General features: G+C 42.4%; 1 protein-coding gene across 1 annotated transcript in view; it reads left to right on the top strand.

Annotated features, from left to right (window-relative positions):
* Positions 1-17,716, top strand: part of QRFPR (pyroglutamylated RFamide peptide receptor) — a 33,533-nt gene that overhangs the window by 10,067 nt on the left and 5,750 nt on the right. The window contains exons 2-5 of the mRNA XM_028745042.2: positions 9,322-9,480; positions 11,614-11,675; positions 14,243-14,478; positions 16,025-16,122. Coding sequence (XP_028600875.2) covers positions 9,322-9,480; positions 11,614-11,675; positions 14,243-14,478; positions 16,025-16,122 — 555 coding nt within the window. The remainder of the gene's footprint in view (positions 1-9,321; positions 9,481-11,613; positions 11,676-14,242; positions 14,479-16,024; positions 16,123-17,716) is intronic.

The following is a 17,716-nucleotide window of genomic DNA, read 5'->3' as shown; positions in this document are numbered from 1 at the left end:
AGCTCCTGTTGTCGATCCCAGCTCCTGCCAACCTAGCAGTTCGAAAGCACGTCAAAGTGCAAGTAGATAAATAGGTACCGCTCTGGCAGGAAGGTAAACGGTGTTTCCGTGCACTGCTCTGGTTCCCCAGAAGCGGCTTAGTCATGCTGGCCACATGACCTGAAAGCTGTACACCGGCTCCCTCGGCCAGTAAAGTGAGATGAGCACCCCAACCCCAGAGTAGTCTGCAACTGGACCTAACGGTCAGGGGTCCCTTTACCTTTACCTATAGGGGATTTTACAGAACTTGCCTTCACAGTGGCTTGGTTAAAGTGCAACACCAAACTATGGTTTGGTGCTTTGTGAAGAGTCATTCCCTCATTACTTCCCTTGCGCGCTCCAGTTTAATCTGTCACTTTGAACTAGGGGGCAAAGTGTAACTTGCCTAGTTCAGATGTAATGGCAAATGATGGTTTGTGCTAACCATCATTTGCCCCAAACCATGATTGCAAACCCAGTTCAAACTACTAAACTAGAATTGAGAAGAGAAATTGGGGCACACATAAGCACTGTGCTTGTTAATGTAATACCAAATCATGCTTTGGTGTTGTGTCTGAAAAAACCCCATGAGAGAGAACAAAGCCTATTTTTTAATCATCATGTATGGAATACAGTACTGTCTCAATTGCTATGCAGTGAAAAATGTTGGAGAGAAAAAAGCAGCTTTATTCTTAAAAATCAAAACCTGGTATCTTATTAGTCTCTTTGTGCTTGAAGACGTCTTCTTTCAGTGATTCCACAGCTGATGCTTCACAGAGGAACTAAATATTATTCTCAGCAACTGTAGCTGAAGAGTGCTTGTGCCTTTTACCCCCAAGAGATAATCCCCCAAAGTGCCTTAAATACTGCAGCCATTTATAAAAGCAAATGCCTCTGGTGTGTTTATGCATATCTAAGATGATCTGAAGGCAATTTAGGCATTGTGAGAAGTGAATTGACTGTCAAAATCAAAGTTGTCTTTGAAATAAGCTGCTGCTTATCTCTGTTTACTATATTGGGGGAAAGCTTAAATTGTATTTCTATGGTTGATTTCAAATGCCCGCTACGGTAATTGCTATGAGCAGTGTATATCACAATGTTTAGCTGGTGATCTAGCATGAGGTTGAACACCAGATATCGCCCAGCCCTACATATAAGCCTGATGGCACAGCCTGTCTCTATTTTTGATGCCTTTGTTTGATGCTAGGGACTTTGGTAAACTATTATTGTCTGAAAAGCAGGATAAAGGCATGGTAAATAAATCTGTGAAGAATTCATAGCATTTTCCTGTGAACAAGAAGAATAATCGTTGGCATCTGTCTGTTTCTCAGGAAGAGTGCACCTGACGGTTTGGGTCAAACCGTCAGAGAGTTACAATACTATGCCAGTTCCACAGACTGAAGTAGTTGAGTGGGCATATAAGTGATCTCACAGGTAAACTGGATCCAAGTTGTGTACTTGGCCTGGTAGCAAATTGGCAACTAGTGCTGGTCTTTTGACGTAAGTGCTATATGCTATATGCTGATAAGGTCTCCCTCCTGTCAGCAATGGTGCTGACTATGTCATTGTGTTGAAAGGTTTTGCATTAGATAATGTATTTTTAAATGGTTTATACATAATAATAAGTAAAATATAATCAGGTTTTGATCTGTGGGTTCTGTCTTTTTAATGCAATTTTATTTACTTCTGATGGGGACTTGCTATATACCAGTTACCAATCTTGATTGAAATATCTTTGGGTGATTTGTCTGAGGTTCTCCCCCTCTGCCTAGCTTCATTATTTTATAACAGAATGGCATTGTTAAACGCTTAACGTTTATTGACTTATATTTACAATAGGAGAGTTTAAAAATATGTCATCTACAGATGGATAACTGGCTCTGCTTGCTCTGAAGTCAGGTGATAAAACAAATGTTGCTCCAGTTACATTTAATGAGCTGTAAATGCCATCCATTACACATCAGATGGGATGGGGGACTGAGTGACTCAGCAAAGTTTAACAGCAAGGGCTTAATGAATTATATGTTTTTACTATCATTAAAGTTTTTCTTGGTTTACAAAAGTACATGCCTTGTCTCTTTTCTCAAGTTGTGCAGTCTTTTCTACAGATCAGTTACATTTGTTATGAGACATTAGTGTTGAGTATAGTATAAGGTCAGGAAGAAGGGTGGGAAGGAGGAGTGGTCGTGAAATTTATATTTTTTGCAGTGTACGTGGGGGGTTTCGCGTCAGCGGCAGGTTCTCGTTCTATTTGCTTGTTATGTTTCTGGTTGGGGGACCAGGATATGGTTGGTTGTCTCTGGTTGGCTGCAGTGGGGTTTCTTTTCCTTTGGGGGTGGAGGACTTGTTGGGTCATGTAAGCCAGACTGATATGTATGCTGTTGGTGGGTTCTTGTTGTTGTCCTGTTGGGCTGTGTATGTGATAAAGGGGAGCTATATTGGGGTGAGGCATCTTCTTCTATTTTTCCCCGTGTCAGTTTTGTTTTATTGGTTAGCTTTTCTAGTAAGACTGTTTCCCATATGATTTGATACCACTGGTTAATGTTCACCCCTGACAGGTCTCTCCAGTGTCTGGCTATGAGGCTTCTGGCTGCTGAGAGTAGGTGGGTTATAAGCTCTGTATAATGTGAGTGGTCATTATGATCTTGGAAGATGTTCAGTAGGGCCAGTTCTGGGGTGAGTTCTAATACCTATTTAGTTATTTTGCATATTTCTTGTAGGACTGCTGTCCAGAAGGGTTGGGTTTGGGGGCATTCCCACCACATGTGGAGGCATGTGCCTGTGGATGTGCAGCCACTTCAACATTTTGGTGAGGTTCTTGGGCATATCAGTGCCAGTTTCCATGTTGTTAAGTACCACCTGTAGGTGAGTTTCAGAGTGAGTTCCCTTCTCTTGGCTGAGATGGATTTAAAGGGAGGTTTAGACCACATTCTAAGTAGGTCTTTAGTTTTTCCTTAAAGTTGGGCCAAATGCATTTTCTTAAAATGCAAGTCCAGGGAGAAAGTGAAGGAAAGCTAAACCAGGCAGATCTGTGAAGCTCATAACAAGGATGCAAAGTTTATCATTAAAGCTGTACTGAGGTAAAATTAATAGTCTTCTTGCTTTTTATTTATTTGGAGTATTTCTACCCTGCCTATTGACCAAAGTTCTTGACTGATAATTAAAATTCATAAGATAGACAATAGTGCAGTGGTCAGGGCTAGACGTACCTGGAAATGCCAGGAATCAAACCTTTTATATGTGAGACATGTGCTCTATGCTGAATTATGCCAGAGCTGGAGGTGTCACCTCATCTTGCCTGCCTTTATATGCTTTAAAGTTCCATGCTCAGACTACATTTTAAGTATTGTCTTTGTAACTGAATTACCATTTTAAGCCTGTTTCAACAAAGCTACTGTATCTGTTATTCTTCAACAAGTATTCCGAGTGAGTAAATGTTATGTTTATCTTTTTTAATACTTTTTGTGTGATTATTGTTTTAACGGGGGGAAATACCGGAAAAAATCCAGTCTGCTTTAAAGCATTCTGTCTAGCTGCTCTGCCCATATCTTTCAATCATAAAATGTTCATAATTATGCAACAGAACAGTCCTTTCAATCAAATACATTAAAGTACAGTGCTCTGAGCTAGGGATCTTTTTTTCCTTGTAGAAAATGATGGTGGGTTTTGAATTGTACAAACACAAGGGTGAAAACAGATATTTAGAGACAAAGAATCCAAAAGTGTTCTAAGTATAAACTTGTCATGCTAGCTTTTGTATTTCTTGCTGAGAGGTTATTTTAATTCATGATTTCTGTTGAAAAACACTGCCGGTTTGAAAGCTGTACTTTACTTAAGTTTGGATGCTTGGCTGAAACTGCAGTACTTTGAGCCAGCTTACAATTTTTGTCAAAACAACTTCTATGATAGAGAGACCACAATTCTGTTGCTAGGCAATTTGGGTATCAGAATGCCTTCTCTAATGAAAAAAGGCTAACTTTCTTATTAGATCCTCTGCTACAAAATTGTATGCAACCAAGTGGCCTTTCATGTCTTGTCAGGTTTCTTTTGTCTGCATCCTAGAAGCTCAATCATGCTGAATTAGAGAAAAACTGATAATCAAGCTGACTGCATCAGATTGATTACCTCAGAAAGGTGAAGAATGATGTCGCTCCATTGACAGTATGAAGAAGAAGAAGAAAAGATAAAATTGTGGAATGTAGAGTTTGAACTTTTTGGGCGGGGAGGGGAAGTAAAGGCTAATTGTCTCCCTGAGGAAGAGCAGCTGCAGTCCTAAACATGCTTACTTGGGTGTGTAACCCATTGAACCTAATGACATTCACGTCTGAGTAAGTAAGCATAGGATTACAACTATATATTTGGACCCTGACAGGAGCAAGGACTACTTCATGCTAATAAAACCCTACATCCTTCCTAGTGTTATAAAACTTGAGGCAAAGCACTGAGCCTGCAATATATAATAATTGAGGGATGTGCAATTGAAATGTTCAAGCTGGCTGAAGCACAAAAGGCACTAGAGGAGAAGAATTCTGCAAAGTGGCTGGATTGAAGTGCGCAAAATGTTTTGATATTTATTTTATTAGATTTAGCATCACAATTCCACCATGTGCTGCTACTGTCATGCTGACAGGTTCAAACCCGTAAAGATGTCTGAGGAAAGAGAAGGGTGGAGGAAATCAGTTAGAAGGATCTTCAGACTTTCTGCATAGCTACTGCACAAAGACAGTTGCGTGCAGAAGAAGGAGGAGCCCCGGGAACTCCTTTAGTGACAATAAGAGCAAGTATGAACTAGCCAAATTTACTTATCTTCATTTCAATAAAATGCCGAGCCAAACTGTAGCATGTGCACACTTTTGCTTTGTGGCTACTGAAAGCTTGGAGGGCTTTAACCAACTTGGGTGGCTTTCAAAGAGGATTAGACAAATTGATGGAGGATAAGGCTATTAATAGGGACGCGGGTGGCGCTGTGGGTAAAACCTCAGCGCCTAGGACTTGCTGATCGCATGGTCAGCGGTTCGAATCCCCGCTGCGGGGTGCGCTCCCGCTGCTCGATCCCAGCACCTGCCAACCTAGCAGTTCGAAAGCACCCCCGGGTGCAAGTAGATAAATAGGGACCGCTTACTAGCGGGAAGGTAAACGGCGTTTCCGTGTGCGGCTCTGGCTCACCAGAGTAGCTTCGTCACGCTGGCCACATGACCCGGAAGTGTCTGCGGACAGCGCTGGCTCCCGGCCTATAGAGTGAGATGAGCGCACAACCCTAGAGTATGGCAAGACTTTTTAAGTCTTTACCTTTTTAAGGCTATTAATAGCTGCTAGCCACAATGTTCTCCCTCCACTGTGAGAGACAGTTTGCCAGTTGATGGGAGAACATCTGGTTGGCTACTTTCTGAAATCCATGGGCATCTGGTTGGTCACTTTGACAGTAGAATGCTTTTTAGATCCATCACTGGGGTTCTTCTGTTTTGTTCTTATCTCACAATTTTTCCAAAGAGCTCACCCCAGTAGACATGGTTTTCACTTTCATTTAATCCTCATTACAACCCTGGGAGATCAATTAGGCTGAAACTCAGTTCATTTGCATTATTTAGTTTAATGGGAAAAGGATGTAATCAATCCAAACGAAGAGGCATGAAGGTAGGGTCCAGGCGCTAATGATAAAAGCTGAGAGAGGGGTTTTTTTAATTAAAAAAAGTAATGCTGAATTGTTACACCAGCACAGTAGAAAAAAGGAAACCAGTTATTTTTCTATAAAATTTACACACCGCTTGATTGAGGTTTTTTACAATGTGGTTTGCAAAAGATAAAACAGAAAAATCAAGAGAAAAGAAATAAAAAAAATTACAATTTATGTAAATACCTGAAAAGAGGGAGAGGAACATTAGGATGTTAATTTTTGTCGTCCTTGTGAAACACTGGCTTTAGATCATAATAAACCATATCCCCACTCCTCCCCTTCGTGTGTCCTTATCCTCAACTGTGGTGTTTACTTATTTTATTCACCTTATATACTTTCCTTACACAAAAATACTAGAGTGGTTTACAGTTTAAAAATTTAAAATAAACTGATGTAGTCCAGATGGAGAAGAAAGCCCTAAATACAGGCTCATAAGCCTCATTGCGCCATGCTGCTAATCCGCATAGTTGAGAGAAAAACAATGCAAAAAGGAATCCTGCTCACCTTCTATTCTCCCAAGTGCAGTGCTCAGGGCACACTTAGAATCCCAATTAGCATTCCATTTTTGTGTGCAAAAGCACCCCCTCCCCCACTGCTTGATGTTAAGGGTCTGACCCAGAGGTCCACCCCTTCAATGGCTCTCTTTGACTCCCTTTGACTCCCTCAGCTCAATCCTGCAGGCAGTGGTCTGGAGGTAGACAGCTGAGCTGGACTCTGCCGCCTTTGGGAATTTGTTATTGCTCAGTCTTGACCCAGAAGTCTATCCTGCACTTGTTTTCTTCTGCCCCGCCGGCAAAACGGTGAGGTTGCATAGCCAAACAGCTGAAGATTCTTCTCACCATGCTGCACTTTGCCTCCCAGATCAGCAACTTGCAAGCAGTTTTCCCAAGAGCCTGCCCTCTCTTAGGATCTTGCCAGAAAATCCACATTTGTCCATTCCGAACATCACACCGGTCCTTTGTGGTAATGTTTCTGCTTGTTTGTGTGATTTCTGAATAGCGCACCAAACTTTTGTGTGGACCTGAAGTCCAATTTCAGCATGTGATGAACCTCGTCTTGAGTTTTTTTCTTTCTAGTTTTGACAAAATGCTGTTGGCGCCCAGAAAAGGAACAAAAGCAAGGTCCTGTAAAAGAACATTGGTAGTTTTGCCAACTAGAGATACAGTGGAGCTGAGGTTTCCCCATGCATGTATCTAAGAGATCCAGACGTTCTCTGGAGTTCACGCATCTCAATGCAAGGGAGATCTTTTGAGTGTCACATTAGAGTAGAAATGGGAGAAAGGGAACTGTGTGTTCCTTGCACCACATGCTTCCCCCCCCCCCTTTTTGCTGTTGTCTTGATCTATTGTGACATCCATCACCAAGGGAAGGTGATGGCCCAAGCAAGATGGAAATTGGCAGGCCCAGAGTTCTGGACCAGACTGTATTGGAAGCTTAAGGAAAAACATTGTCAGGACCTTGGACAAGGGCCAAGGGGCCTGGTTACAGCCACAGTTTGCTTCTTGCAGTTGGAGCGCAAAAAGGAAGTTGTCTCAGCAGCATTTTAGAGTGGCTGGCAGAGCATTATAATATGGGCTATGTAGTCAAGATGAAAGCCCCCCCCCCCCGCATTGTACATCCAGTTAAATAGCTGCTGTCCCTTTTCTGCAACTGCCGGCTTCTTTTAGGCAGTGAGGCTACAAAGGGTAGGGCTTCTATAAGGAAAGTTCTTCAGGGGTTTCCTGGTCCTCCAAAAGTCTAGTTTAATCCCTGAAGTCTGGCGGCAATCATGTCTCCTCAGGGTCCAGGGGGCTTCATTTTCAATGTACCCACCGGGGAAGAAACATGGAGTGGACCTGTTTCATTCTCCTTGGAGCTACTATTGCAAAAGGACTCCACATCTGAGGGTTCTTGGCTGTGGCTTTGTAAAATCTATTAAGTGTCTTTAGGATTTCAATGCAAACACAGAACTGCAGCCTTGAAGCTCTTGTGTGTGGAAAACTACCTTACCCTAGTACAATGTAACTAAATATTCTAAGCCTACTTTTCTGCTTTTATTTGTATTAAAGCTTTTTGAATTTCATGTTTTTCTAAATAAAGCTCAGAATGTGCTCTTTAAAAAACTAAACTGAGAGTTGTTGCTGGGAATTGTTTAGCACAATGAAGAGCATGTTCTACCCAGTAAAATGAATTCAACATGCTTCGACTGAAAGCTACAGCCTTAAAGGTTTTAGCATTTCTTCTGGGTAATATATAAAGGTGGCAAGGCTTTATGTATTTAATTCATGTAAGCGAACTATATTTCATGGAATTTAGCAAGGCTTTCAAAAGAACTGAAGAGCCAGCATTCTGGAAGGCAAATAAAGCTTTGGTAGATTACATTTACGTGATGTTTTTAAAGAATATTTCCATTTTTAACCATCAAGACTAAAGTAGAAATGGCTCTCAAAACAGGACTCAAAGTGCTTTTGAAGGACAGCTATACAGAAAGTCTTGTAGTTAACCACAAATAGCCCAACTATCATTCCATACAGACAGAGACCCTCTTCCTCTTCCTTCTAGGTCCTTCAACTACATTTGAGTTTAACCTCTTCCATTCCAAGTTGATTCCTGATTCCCTGTTCCTAATTCAACACAGATGAATTCAGAGGCAGCCTGAATAAGGAACTGAATTTTGGGCACCACTCTGCTCTCCGCCTTGACTCATATCTTCCCCACTACCAACCAGCCTGTGCATTCTGAGGTTCTGCCCATAACAGAGGCTGGACTGGATGGGTGATGGCGCAATATAGGGCATTCTTGGTAGTGGCCCCCTGCCTATGGAACTCCCAAGTGACAGTGTCTGCCACAACCATAGCAATATTCAATACAGGATGAGAAACCAATGACTTTCCATATGATCCTGAACTCCAGATACCCATCATCCCAGCCAAGTCATCCATGGCCATTAGCCACACTGACTGAGGCTAATGGGGGGTAGAGTCCAACAAAATCACTCACAATCCATGTTGCATTGCTAAAACATTACCTGCTTCAAGAACAAACAAGCAAGAAGTCAACAGAAAGACAATAAGGTTTATAAGCTCATAAGAAAAAGCCTGCTAGATAAAGCCAGAGGTCAACGTGGTCCAGCATTCTATTTCCACTTTGGCCAACCATATACCTATGTGATACCTATCATGAGTGCAATAGCCTTCCCTACCTCATATCCTCCTGAAATTGCTATTCAACAGCATATTATCTCTGATTCTGAATAATAGCATTTCAGTACAGTGGTACCTTAAGTTAAGTACTTAATTCGTTCTGGAGGTCCGTTCTTAACCTGAAGCACCACTTTAGCTAATGGGGCCTCCTGCTGCCGCTGCGCCACTGGAGCACGATTTCTGTTCTCATCCTGAAGCAAAGTTCTTAACCCGAGGTACTATTTCTGGTTTAGTGGAGTCTGTAACCTGAAGCATATGTAACCCGAGGTACCACTGTACTCTAATAGATCCTCTCCGGGCACTTTGGGTTACAAAATATCCTTCTGGGCACAAGGCACTGAATGAAAATATGTATGTTGCCTCCATGGGTGTATTTTGTTCTGTGGTATAGTATAGACAATGAGACCCTGTTGATGACTTGCTTTGTTTTTGTCAATTCTTTATTAGGTGCTTTTGCTTGCAAGATGGTGCCTTTTGTTCAATCCACTGCAATAGTTACCGAGATTCTTACAATGACCTGCATTGCGGTAGAAAGGCATAACGGGATCGTCCACCCTTTTAAGATGAAATGGCAGTACACCAACCGAAGAGCATACACAATGCTTGGTAAGGTCCTGGGCAACTTTGGTATTGCACGACACAGCATGTTGCTAGTGATTTCTCACTTTTGATTAGTCCGCTATAGAGCAGTGGTGAGGAACCTGGGGATCTCCAGATGTTGGACCTGACCTTTGGCCATGCGGGTTGCAACTGATTTGAGTTGCAGTTCAACAACATCTGGAGGGATGCAGCTGCTATCAGAGAAAATTAGTTTTTTTAAAATAATATAAATGAAAAACCCACTTTGTATGCATATAGATTAAAACCCCTCCCTCACTCCAAGCATACATACAGAATCAAATGGAACTAGTCGTTTAATATATTTGTATATGGTTTATACAAAAAGATCACAATCTTAAAAAATCAAGTTGATAAAAAGCCCAAGAAGAAACTGGAGCAATAACAACACAATGATAATGGTGAAATGCAAAAACAAATGGGTTCATTGCTTGACTGAAAGCCAAGAGAGAGGGAGCCAACTGGGCTTTCTTATGGAAGGGCCTTCCATAAAATGGCACTGCTGTTGAGAAGGTCCTGCCTTGTGTCCTACCCAGGTAATGCTCTGAAGGAAAAGGAACAGGGAACAGCCTGTAATGGGGAGACAGACTAATGGGAGGAAATGCAACTTCACATGGACCCTGCTAAAGCTCTAGTAATATTTTATAAACGGGCCCAGTGCAAAAAAACTCTTTCGGTAAGCTACATTTTTGCAGCCTCTTCAGCTAATGTTCACTATAAAAATGACCTAGTCCCATCTAATTCCCAACGTAAGATTGCTTTCTCTCCCCCTCCCTGCCTCTCTCTCTGCCGCTCTGTCTGTTGGTGGTGATAAACCCGTAGGAGGAGAAAAATGTTTTGTTGATGCATTAAAATATCCGTTTTGTTTGTGCACGAGCTGTACTAGGACTTCTTCCTTCCTGAAACCCTCATGACCTGACTTCCATTTGCGCAGAATTATTGAAAAAGCACTCACAGTGCGTCTTTTGAAACAAGATAGTTGGCAGAATGCCTCGAGAGCCTCTGTTGCATGCAACACACAAGATTTACCCTAGAAGCCCATATGCATGCTTTGTGGGCTGATACCTTTCAGAACAAAACTGAATGTGACTCTGTCACAATACTCACTGACTGGGGTGGGAGAAGAGTCCCAGATTCACTCAGGCATTGGCATTGTTGGGTAACTGCTGATGCCCACACCTCCGCAGGAGCCCTATGCTGAACTCCACAGCTCCTGGCCCCGCTCTTCTTTTTGCAAATGTGGCTTGTTCACCACCCTTCTATGAGCATGTGATTGGTGACAACCGTGAGAAGATGGAGAAGTGCCCTCTCCTTTTCTTAGGTTCTATCTCTGAGCAGTTGTGAGGATTGCTCCAGAAAAAGAAGGCAGCTGAAAGGGCAAAGGTGGCAAGTCTCATCAGAGAGGGCACCTACTGAGTGCATCTTGCCTAAGCCCCCTGGCAAACCTGGAGATGGCACTGAATTCACTTTTAAATTTCTCCCTTTCCAGTATTGGTCCATTTTGTGATTTGGACATGTAAAATTCCATATAAGATAAAGGTAAAGGAGCCCTGGATGGTTAAGTCCAGTCAAAGGCAACTATGGGGTGCGGCACTCATCTCACTTTCAGGTCGAGGTGACTTTTGTCCACAGACAGCTTTCCATGTCATGTGGCCAGCATGACTAAACCACATGACATATTTATCTACTTTCACTGGTGTGCTTTCAAACTGCTAGGTTGGTGGGAGCTGGGACAGAGCAATGGGAGTTCACCCTGTTGTGCAGCTTTGAACAGCTGACCTTCCAATTAGCAAGCCCAAGAGGATCAGTGGTTTAGAACACAGTGTTACCTGCGTCCCTTGAAAATATACTTTCTTAAAAACAAAAACAAAAGAACTTGTAGCTCATTGCTCTGAATTCAGCTCCAGGGCAAAATTCATTTCACAATTAGTCCTAACTCTAACTGCCTTCCTCATGCTTGCTGTAATATCTTGTCCAAATGCTCCATATGGTCACATCACCAACTAATATAAAAATGCTAATTGCTCACTCTAATTTCCTGTTTTTTCTCTTTAAAACCAGCAATTACATCATCACCATCACCATCATTATTGTCATTGTTATTATTATTACTATTTTCAGGCATAGTCTGGCTGTTGGCAGCTATCGTTGGGTCACCCATGTGGCACGTACAGCGCCTGGAGGTATGGTCTGTTGCATTGTGCAATTATATCTTTATAGGTCAGTTTTACATTGAGTTTCAGCATGAATAAGGCTACTCTTCAGGAGATGACTATTACGTGCTGTAGAAAAATGTACAAAGACAAGTACAGGCTGTGACGGCGCAACAGCACTTTCCCCCCTGGTGCCGTTGGGCCTGCCCTCACTTAAATATAATGTGCCCACCTCACAGAACACCAGTTCTACCAATTCCTGCAGACTACCCCAGATTATCTTGTGGGGGACGTATGTGAGGGAAAACTTAATGATTTGGAGTCTCAGGCAGGATTTGATCAAATAAACAAGAGAGATTTTATTTAACAAAGGAAGTTTATGGCACAAAGTGGGTAAAACATAGGATACCTCAGATTATAATGTTATTTCACTTCAGTTCTTTCTCAGTTGTTGCACAGCTGTTGCCACTTAGTACTTTGATTCTTAAACCTGTCAGTACTTCCTGTCAGTTACACACCTGTTAGACAGCCCTACTCCTGAGGTACTCCAAGTAACAGACCCAAGGGATCTCCACACCCCTCTTAACAGGTTTGGGAGTCTTCTCTTTCTGTAGAAGAATCTCTCCTCTCCTGACTGGAATGAGTCCTACATAGACTTTATCCTTACATCTTCTACTTCTCCTGGCTCAGCCTCAGCCTCCCAATGAATTCCTGGCCTTTTACTCTTACAGGACACTACACACTGTCCTTCACTCTAAGCTCAGAGACTTCTTTCTCTAGCTTGTGATATATTCCTCAGAGTGGATGTTTCTACCCAGAACCAACTCTCTCTCCTCCCACTCCCTATCTCCCAACCAACCTCTATCCCAACCTTCCAAAACTGTTTCTCCAAATCCTCTCCTTTTCAACCCCCTCTCCTGGAACCCTGACCAATCAGAGGCTGCCATTCATTAACCGTTTGCTGGCAGGGGAAAAGAAAAAGAAAACACTTGGGGACCCAACCTGCCCAGTGACACAACCTTTTCCATCACACAGGCATTTAAATAGTGACCTTAGAAATGAGTATGGACCCAAGCAAATAAGGCTTGTTTCTGTTGAAGAACAACTGGTTTTAGCAATTGTTAGCTCTCTTGGGAGGTACTGTTTGCATGGTAAACCAATGTGAGATCAGAGCTGTGCTGAGTTGCCCTGTCCAGATAACACACACTGACCAGCTCTGCTCCCTGGCATCTCTGTGTACATTGTAGACATCTGAAGCCATGTGTGTGTAGCATTGGTCTTATGTGTGCATTATACTCCTAAATAGGTTGATAAGATAAAGGGACCCCTGACCATTAGGTCCAGTCGTGACCGACTCTGGGGTTGCGGCACTCATCTCGCTTTATTGGCCGAGGGAGCTGGCGTACAGCTTCCGGGTCATGTGGCCAGCATGACTAAGCCGCTTCTGGCGAACCAGAGCAGCACACGGAAACGCCGTTTACCTTCTCGCTGGAGCAGTACCTATTCATCTACTTGCACTTTGACGTGCTTTCGAACTGTTAGGTTGGCAGGAGCAGGGACCAAGCAACGGGAGCTCACTCCGTCGCGGAGATTCGAACCGCTGACCTTCTGATCGACAAGTCCTAGGCTCTGTGGTTTAACCCACAGCACCACCCGCGTCCCTAAATAGGTTGATAGTCTGTCCTTATTGTTAGAGCAGAAAATATATACAGTGGTACCTCGGGTTACAGACGCTTCAGGTTACAAATGCTTCAGGTTACAGACTCCACTAACCTGGAAGTAGTACCTCGGGTTAAGTATGAGAACAGAAATTGCATGGTGGTGGCGCGGCAGCAGCAGCAGCAGGCCCCATTGGCTAAAGTGGTACCTCAGGTTAAGAACAATTTCAGGTTAAGAACGGACCTCTGGAACGTATTAAGTTCTTAACCAGAGATACCACTGTATTTACAAAGCAGCTTGTGCGATGAACTTTAAAAATAATTTTTCACTGACCTGCCATTGTGTTTGGGTCAGACACTTAGTTTAAGTCTTTCTGTAGTACCATAGTTTACTGCTTCCGGCCCTAGATTATAAGTTCAGGGAGTGTTCATGCTGTTCCTTTTTAAAGTTTACCTTGTGTTTTGCCATGGCTTTCCTTGTTGTTTCATGGACCTTGCTGTTTATCCTACAGTAAACAGATGGCAGATATTCATATATTTGATTGTTGTCTTTTAAATATGGTTGTGTTTAAAATAGTTGTACAACCCATCCCTGATTTAGCTCAATTGGTTTGATCAGAAATGTGTGTCTGCTGTGTGGGTTGCACATTGCTCTGTGGTAGAACAGTTTTTGTGTACAAAATGTCCCAGTTTTGGTCATTACTCAGCAAATAAGGTTGGGAAAGACGTCTCTGCTTGATATCCTAAAGTGCTAGCCTAAATGACGCAGTGGCCACCCCTGAGTCAGGGCAAGCCAATCTGTACAGGTTTTGCACAGCCAGCACTTAAACCTCTGCTCATATATGATGAAAAATATGCACCTTTTCCTTTCCTTGCCAATAGGCTAGGAGTAAGTTCTCTTTTCTGTACTGAGTGTGACTTCAACTTAATTTGTTTCAGAATAAATATGACTTCCTTTACGATAAAGTGTACGTTTGCTGCCTGGAAGAATGGGCCAGTCCTGTCCACCAGAAGATATATGCTACTTTCATTTTGGCTATTCTCTTCCTGCTCCCAATGATACTGATGCTCTTGCTCTACAGCAAGATTGGTTATGAGCTTTGGATTAAGAAAAGAGTTGGAGATGCTTCTGTTCTGCAAACTATGCATGGGAACGAGATGTCCAAAATAGCAAGGTTTGTATAGGCGGTCTTTAGCATTCAGCATTAAACTCCAAAATGTATGTAACTTTATTTTATTGGAGTCTATAAAGGAAATCTTTGACTCCCCAGCTTTCTTGAATTCTTTGAGAGTGTCAGTGATCACCTGTAGACAGAGGTTATCTATCAGACAAGTTATAATTCATGTTCCAAACAAATGTTTGTTATGAAGGATCAGAAATGTTTGGCTCATCTCTCCCACTCTGCCCCCCCTTTCTATTTTACACACACACCTGGATTATATCATTCTCAGATGGTGGGGGAGATTCAGAATGAAGATCCAGATGTTGAGATCAAAAGATAAACCTAGCAACTTTGCAACCAAAGTTCAGTCCTCAGCAGCGGTATTTGAATGTGTTTTAATGAGTTGTTAATTATTAATCTTAGCATTATGCTTTTAATATTTGTGTTTATTTATATCATGATGTATTATTTATGATGATGAAGTCTGTATGTTTGTTCTTCAAAATCCCAAGTGCCTTTGGAGGAAAGGCGATTTTAAAATATTTTAAGCAAACAAACAACAAGGGCAGTTCCAGCCCTTCTCCATTAACTTCTCCCCCCAACAGTTGCATGAATGTTACCCTGCAGCTGTGAAAAATTACCAACAATACAAAGTCCTAACAACAGGTTTTAGGGTTTTTAGAAATTAATGGCTAAAAATAAATCAATCTCAGCACAGGTAATCATTTTATTATTTCTATAGCACTTAGCCCCACTTTTAAAAAAGCATTTTTGACGTGGGAGCCACTTCAGTGCAGCTCATTTCGCTTGGGTAACATGGGAAGAGTCTATGCTGTAGTTTCTTCCTGTGCCAATGTTGATCCAGTTTCCACCAAGGGTGGAATCAGGTGTGGGGATTATTGCATTGTTTTTGTGGTTCTAAAGCTCACACTCCCTTTTATATTGCATTATCTGATGGGTTCTCACACTCATATATACAGTATGTGAGAAAATTAATAAAAATGCTTTATATCAGATGAACTGGATAGCTCATTTGGTTAGGGCATGGTGCTAATAATGCCGAGGTTGCAGGTTCGATTCCCGTATGGGACAGCTGCATATTCCTGCATTGCTGTGGGTTGACTAGATGATCCTCAGTATCCCTTCCAGTTTCGATTCTATGAACTTGTTTGCAGAACTGTGTACCTTGGTCAAAGCTGCATACCAAAAAATGTTCGTATTAGGAGAAATGCTGAAGAATTTCGGTGTTGTTGTTGTTTTAAAATCACAAATTGCTGCAGAAAGGTGGAGCTGAATTTAAGATTGGGAAAATGGGAAACTGAGGGGATGGAAAGTGACAGATCCATCCACCCTTAGCTGCAGGCAAAGGTCTTCCCCAGCACCTACTGCCTGAGAACATTTAGCTGGAGATGTCAACCTGGAGCCTTCTGTAAAGAAAGCATGTGATTTACTACGGAGTTCTGGTCCATCCCTGTCACCTGGACGCCCCCCAAGTCACCAGGAATCATCTATATATCTGTGCAGAAATTTGCAGTACAAGCTCTCTTTCCTCTTTCAGGAAAAAGAAGCGAGCAATCATCATGATGGTAACTGTTGTGGTTTTATTCACCATCTGCTGGGCTCCTTTTCATGTAATGCACATGATGATAGAATACAGTGAGTAGCTTTTTCTTTTGAAATTGTAGTAGTTGGTTTTGTGATCAAGGTGGCCAGTGAAACCCCACAAAACTCAAAGTTTTTATGGCATGACCATATAAAATGCCCAGCACATATATACAGTGGTACCTTGGGTTACATACGCTTCAGATTACATACGCTTCAGGTTACAGACTCCGCTAACCCATAAATATTATCTCAGGTTAAGAACTTTGCTTCAGGATGAGAACAGAAATCGCGCAGCGGCAGCAGGAGGCCCCATTAGCTAAAGTGGTGCCTCAGGTTAAGAACAGTTTCAGATTAAGAACAGACCTCCAGAAAGAATTAAGTTCTTAACCCGAGGTACCACTGTATTTCACTAAAGGTCTATAGCAGTGGTTCCCAACCTTTTTCGGCCATGCCCCACCTAAGCATCTCTAAAATCCTGATGACATATAATTCTTATTATTCAAAAAATGAACTCCTATTCACGTGGAGGAAGCCTAAAAGGCCATTAACTGTTAATAACTCATTTTCAAATTGCCCCCCTTAAAAATCAAATTGCCTCCCTGTGGGGCATGTGCCCCACGTTGGGAACCACAGGTCTGCAGGGACACTGAAAAGAAAGAATTAATCTATCATAATCGGAATAATAATTATAATAATAATTTATTATTTATACCCCACCCATCTGGCTGAGTTTGGTTTTAAAAAAGATGCCTTAATACATTTTACCATTTATAAAATTCAGCTAGGTAAAGGTAAAGGTACCCCTGCCTGTACGGGCCAGTCTTGACAGACTCTAGGGTTGTGCGCTCATCTCACTCTATAGGCCAGGAGCCAGCGCTGTCCGCAGACACTTCCGGGTCACGTGGCCAGCGTGACAAGCTGCATCTGGCGAGCCAGTGCAGCACACGGAATGCCGTTTACCTTCCCGCTAGTAAGGGGTCCCTATTTATCTATTTGCACCCGGGGGTGCTTTTGAACTGCTAGGTTGGCAGGCGCTGGGACCGAGAGACGGGAGCGCACCCCGCCGCGGGGATTCGAACCGCCGACCTTTCGATCGGCAAGTCCTAGGCGCTGAGGCTTTAACCCACAGCGCCACCCACGTCCCTAAAAATTCAGCTACCCAGTACCATTTTGAGGTAGCAACTCTTTGCTTTTGTGTTTCATTTAGTCTCCTTCCTACACCTTTCTTTCCTTTGTAGGTTTTTTATAACAGCCATCTCCTTTTATTTTAGTTATCTGAATTGTTTTTTGAATGCCTTTCTCCCCCCCCCCCCGCCCCCGATTTTGAATTATAGTGCACTCTCTCAGCTAAACTTTGTCCTTGAAGTAAATGAACAAACCGTGGCAGTTCATTGTTGTCAAGAATTATGGCACTTGATTTGAAATTGTGAAATATAGATGTTTGAAGGTTCTTTATACTATTGCTATTGATTTTGAAGTGAAAAACATTATATACTCTTATGGAATACAAGTTAAGTGAATGCCAGGGTGCGATAGTATGGGGCTTCATTGTAGAGTCATCTATAGATGTTCTCAGTTGTCAAATGTTCCATAATTCAGAAATGATTGGGATTTTTAGCAAGAGGTCCCCAAAGCCTCTCTTTTG

Source organism: Podarcis muralis, chromosome 9 (genome assembly GCF_964188315.1).
Source record: "Podarcis muralis chromosome 9, rPodMur119.hap1.1, whole genome shotgun sequence".
In the NCBI taxonomy this organism is placed as follows: Eukaryota; Metazoa; Chordata; class Lepidosauria; order Squamata; family Lacertidae; genus Podarcis; species Podarcis muralis.
The sequence above is the reverse complement of the archived record's forward strand: the minus strand, read 5'-3'. Positions and strand labels throughout refer to the sequence as shown.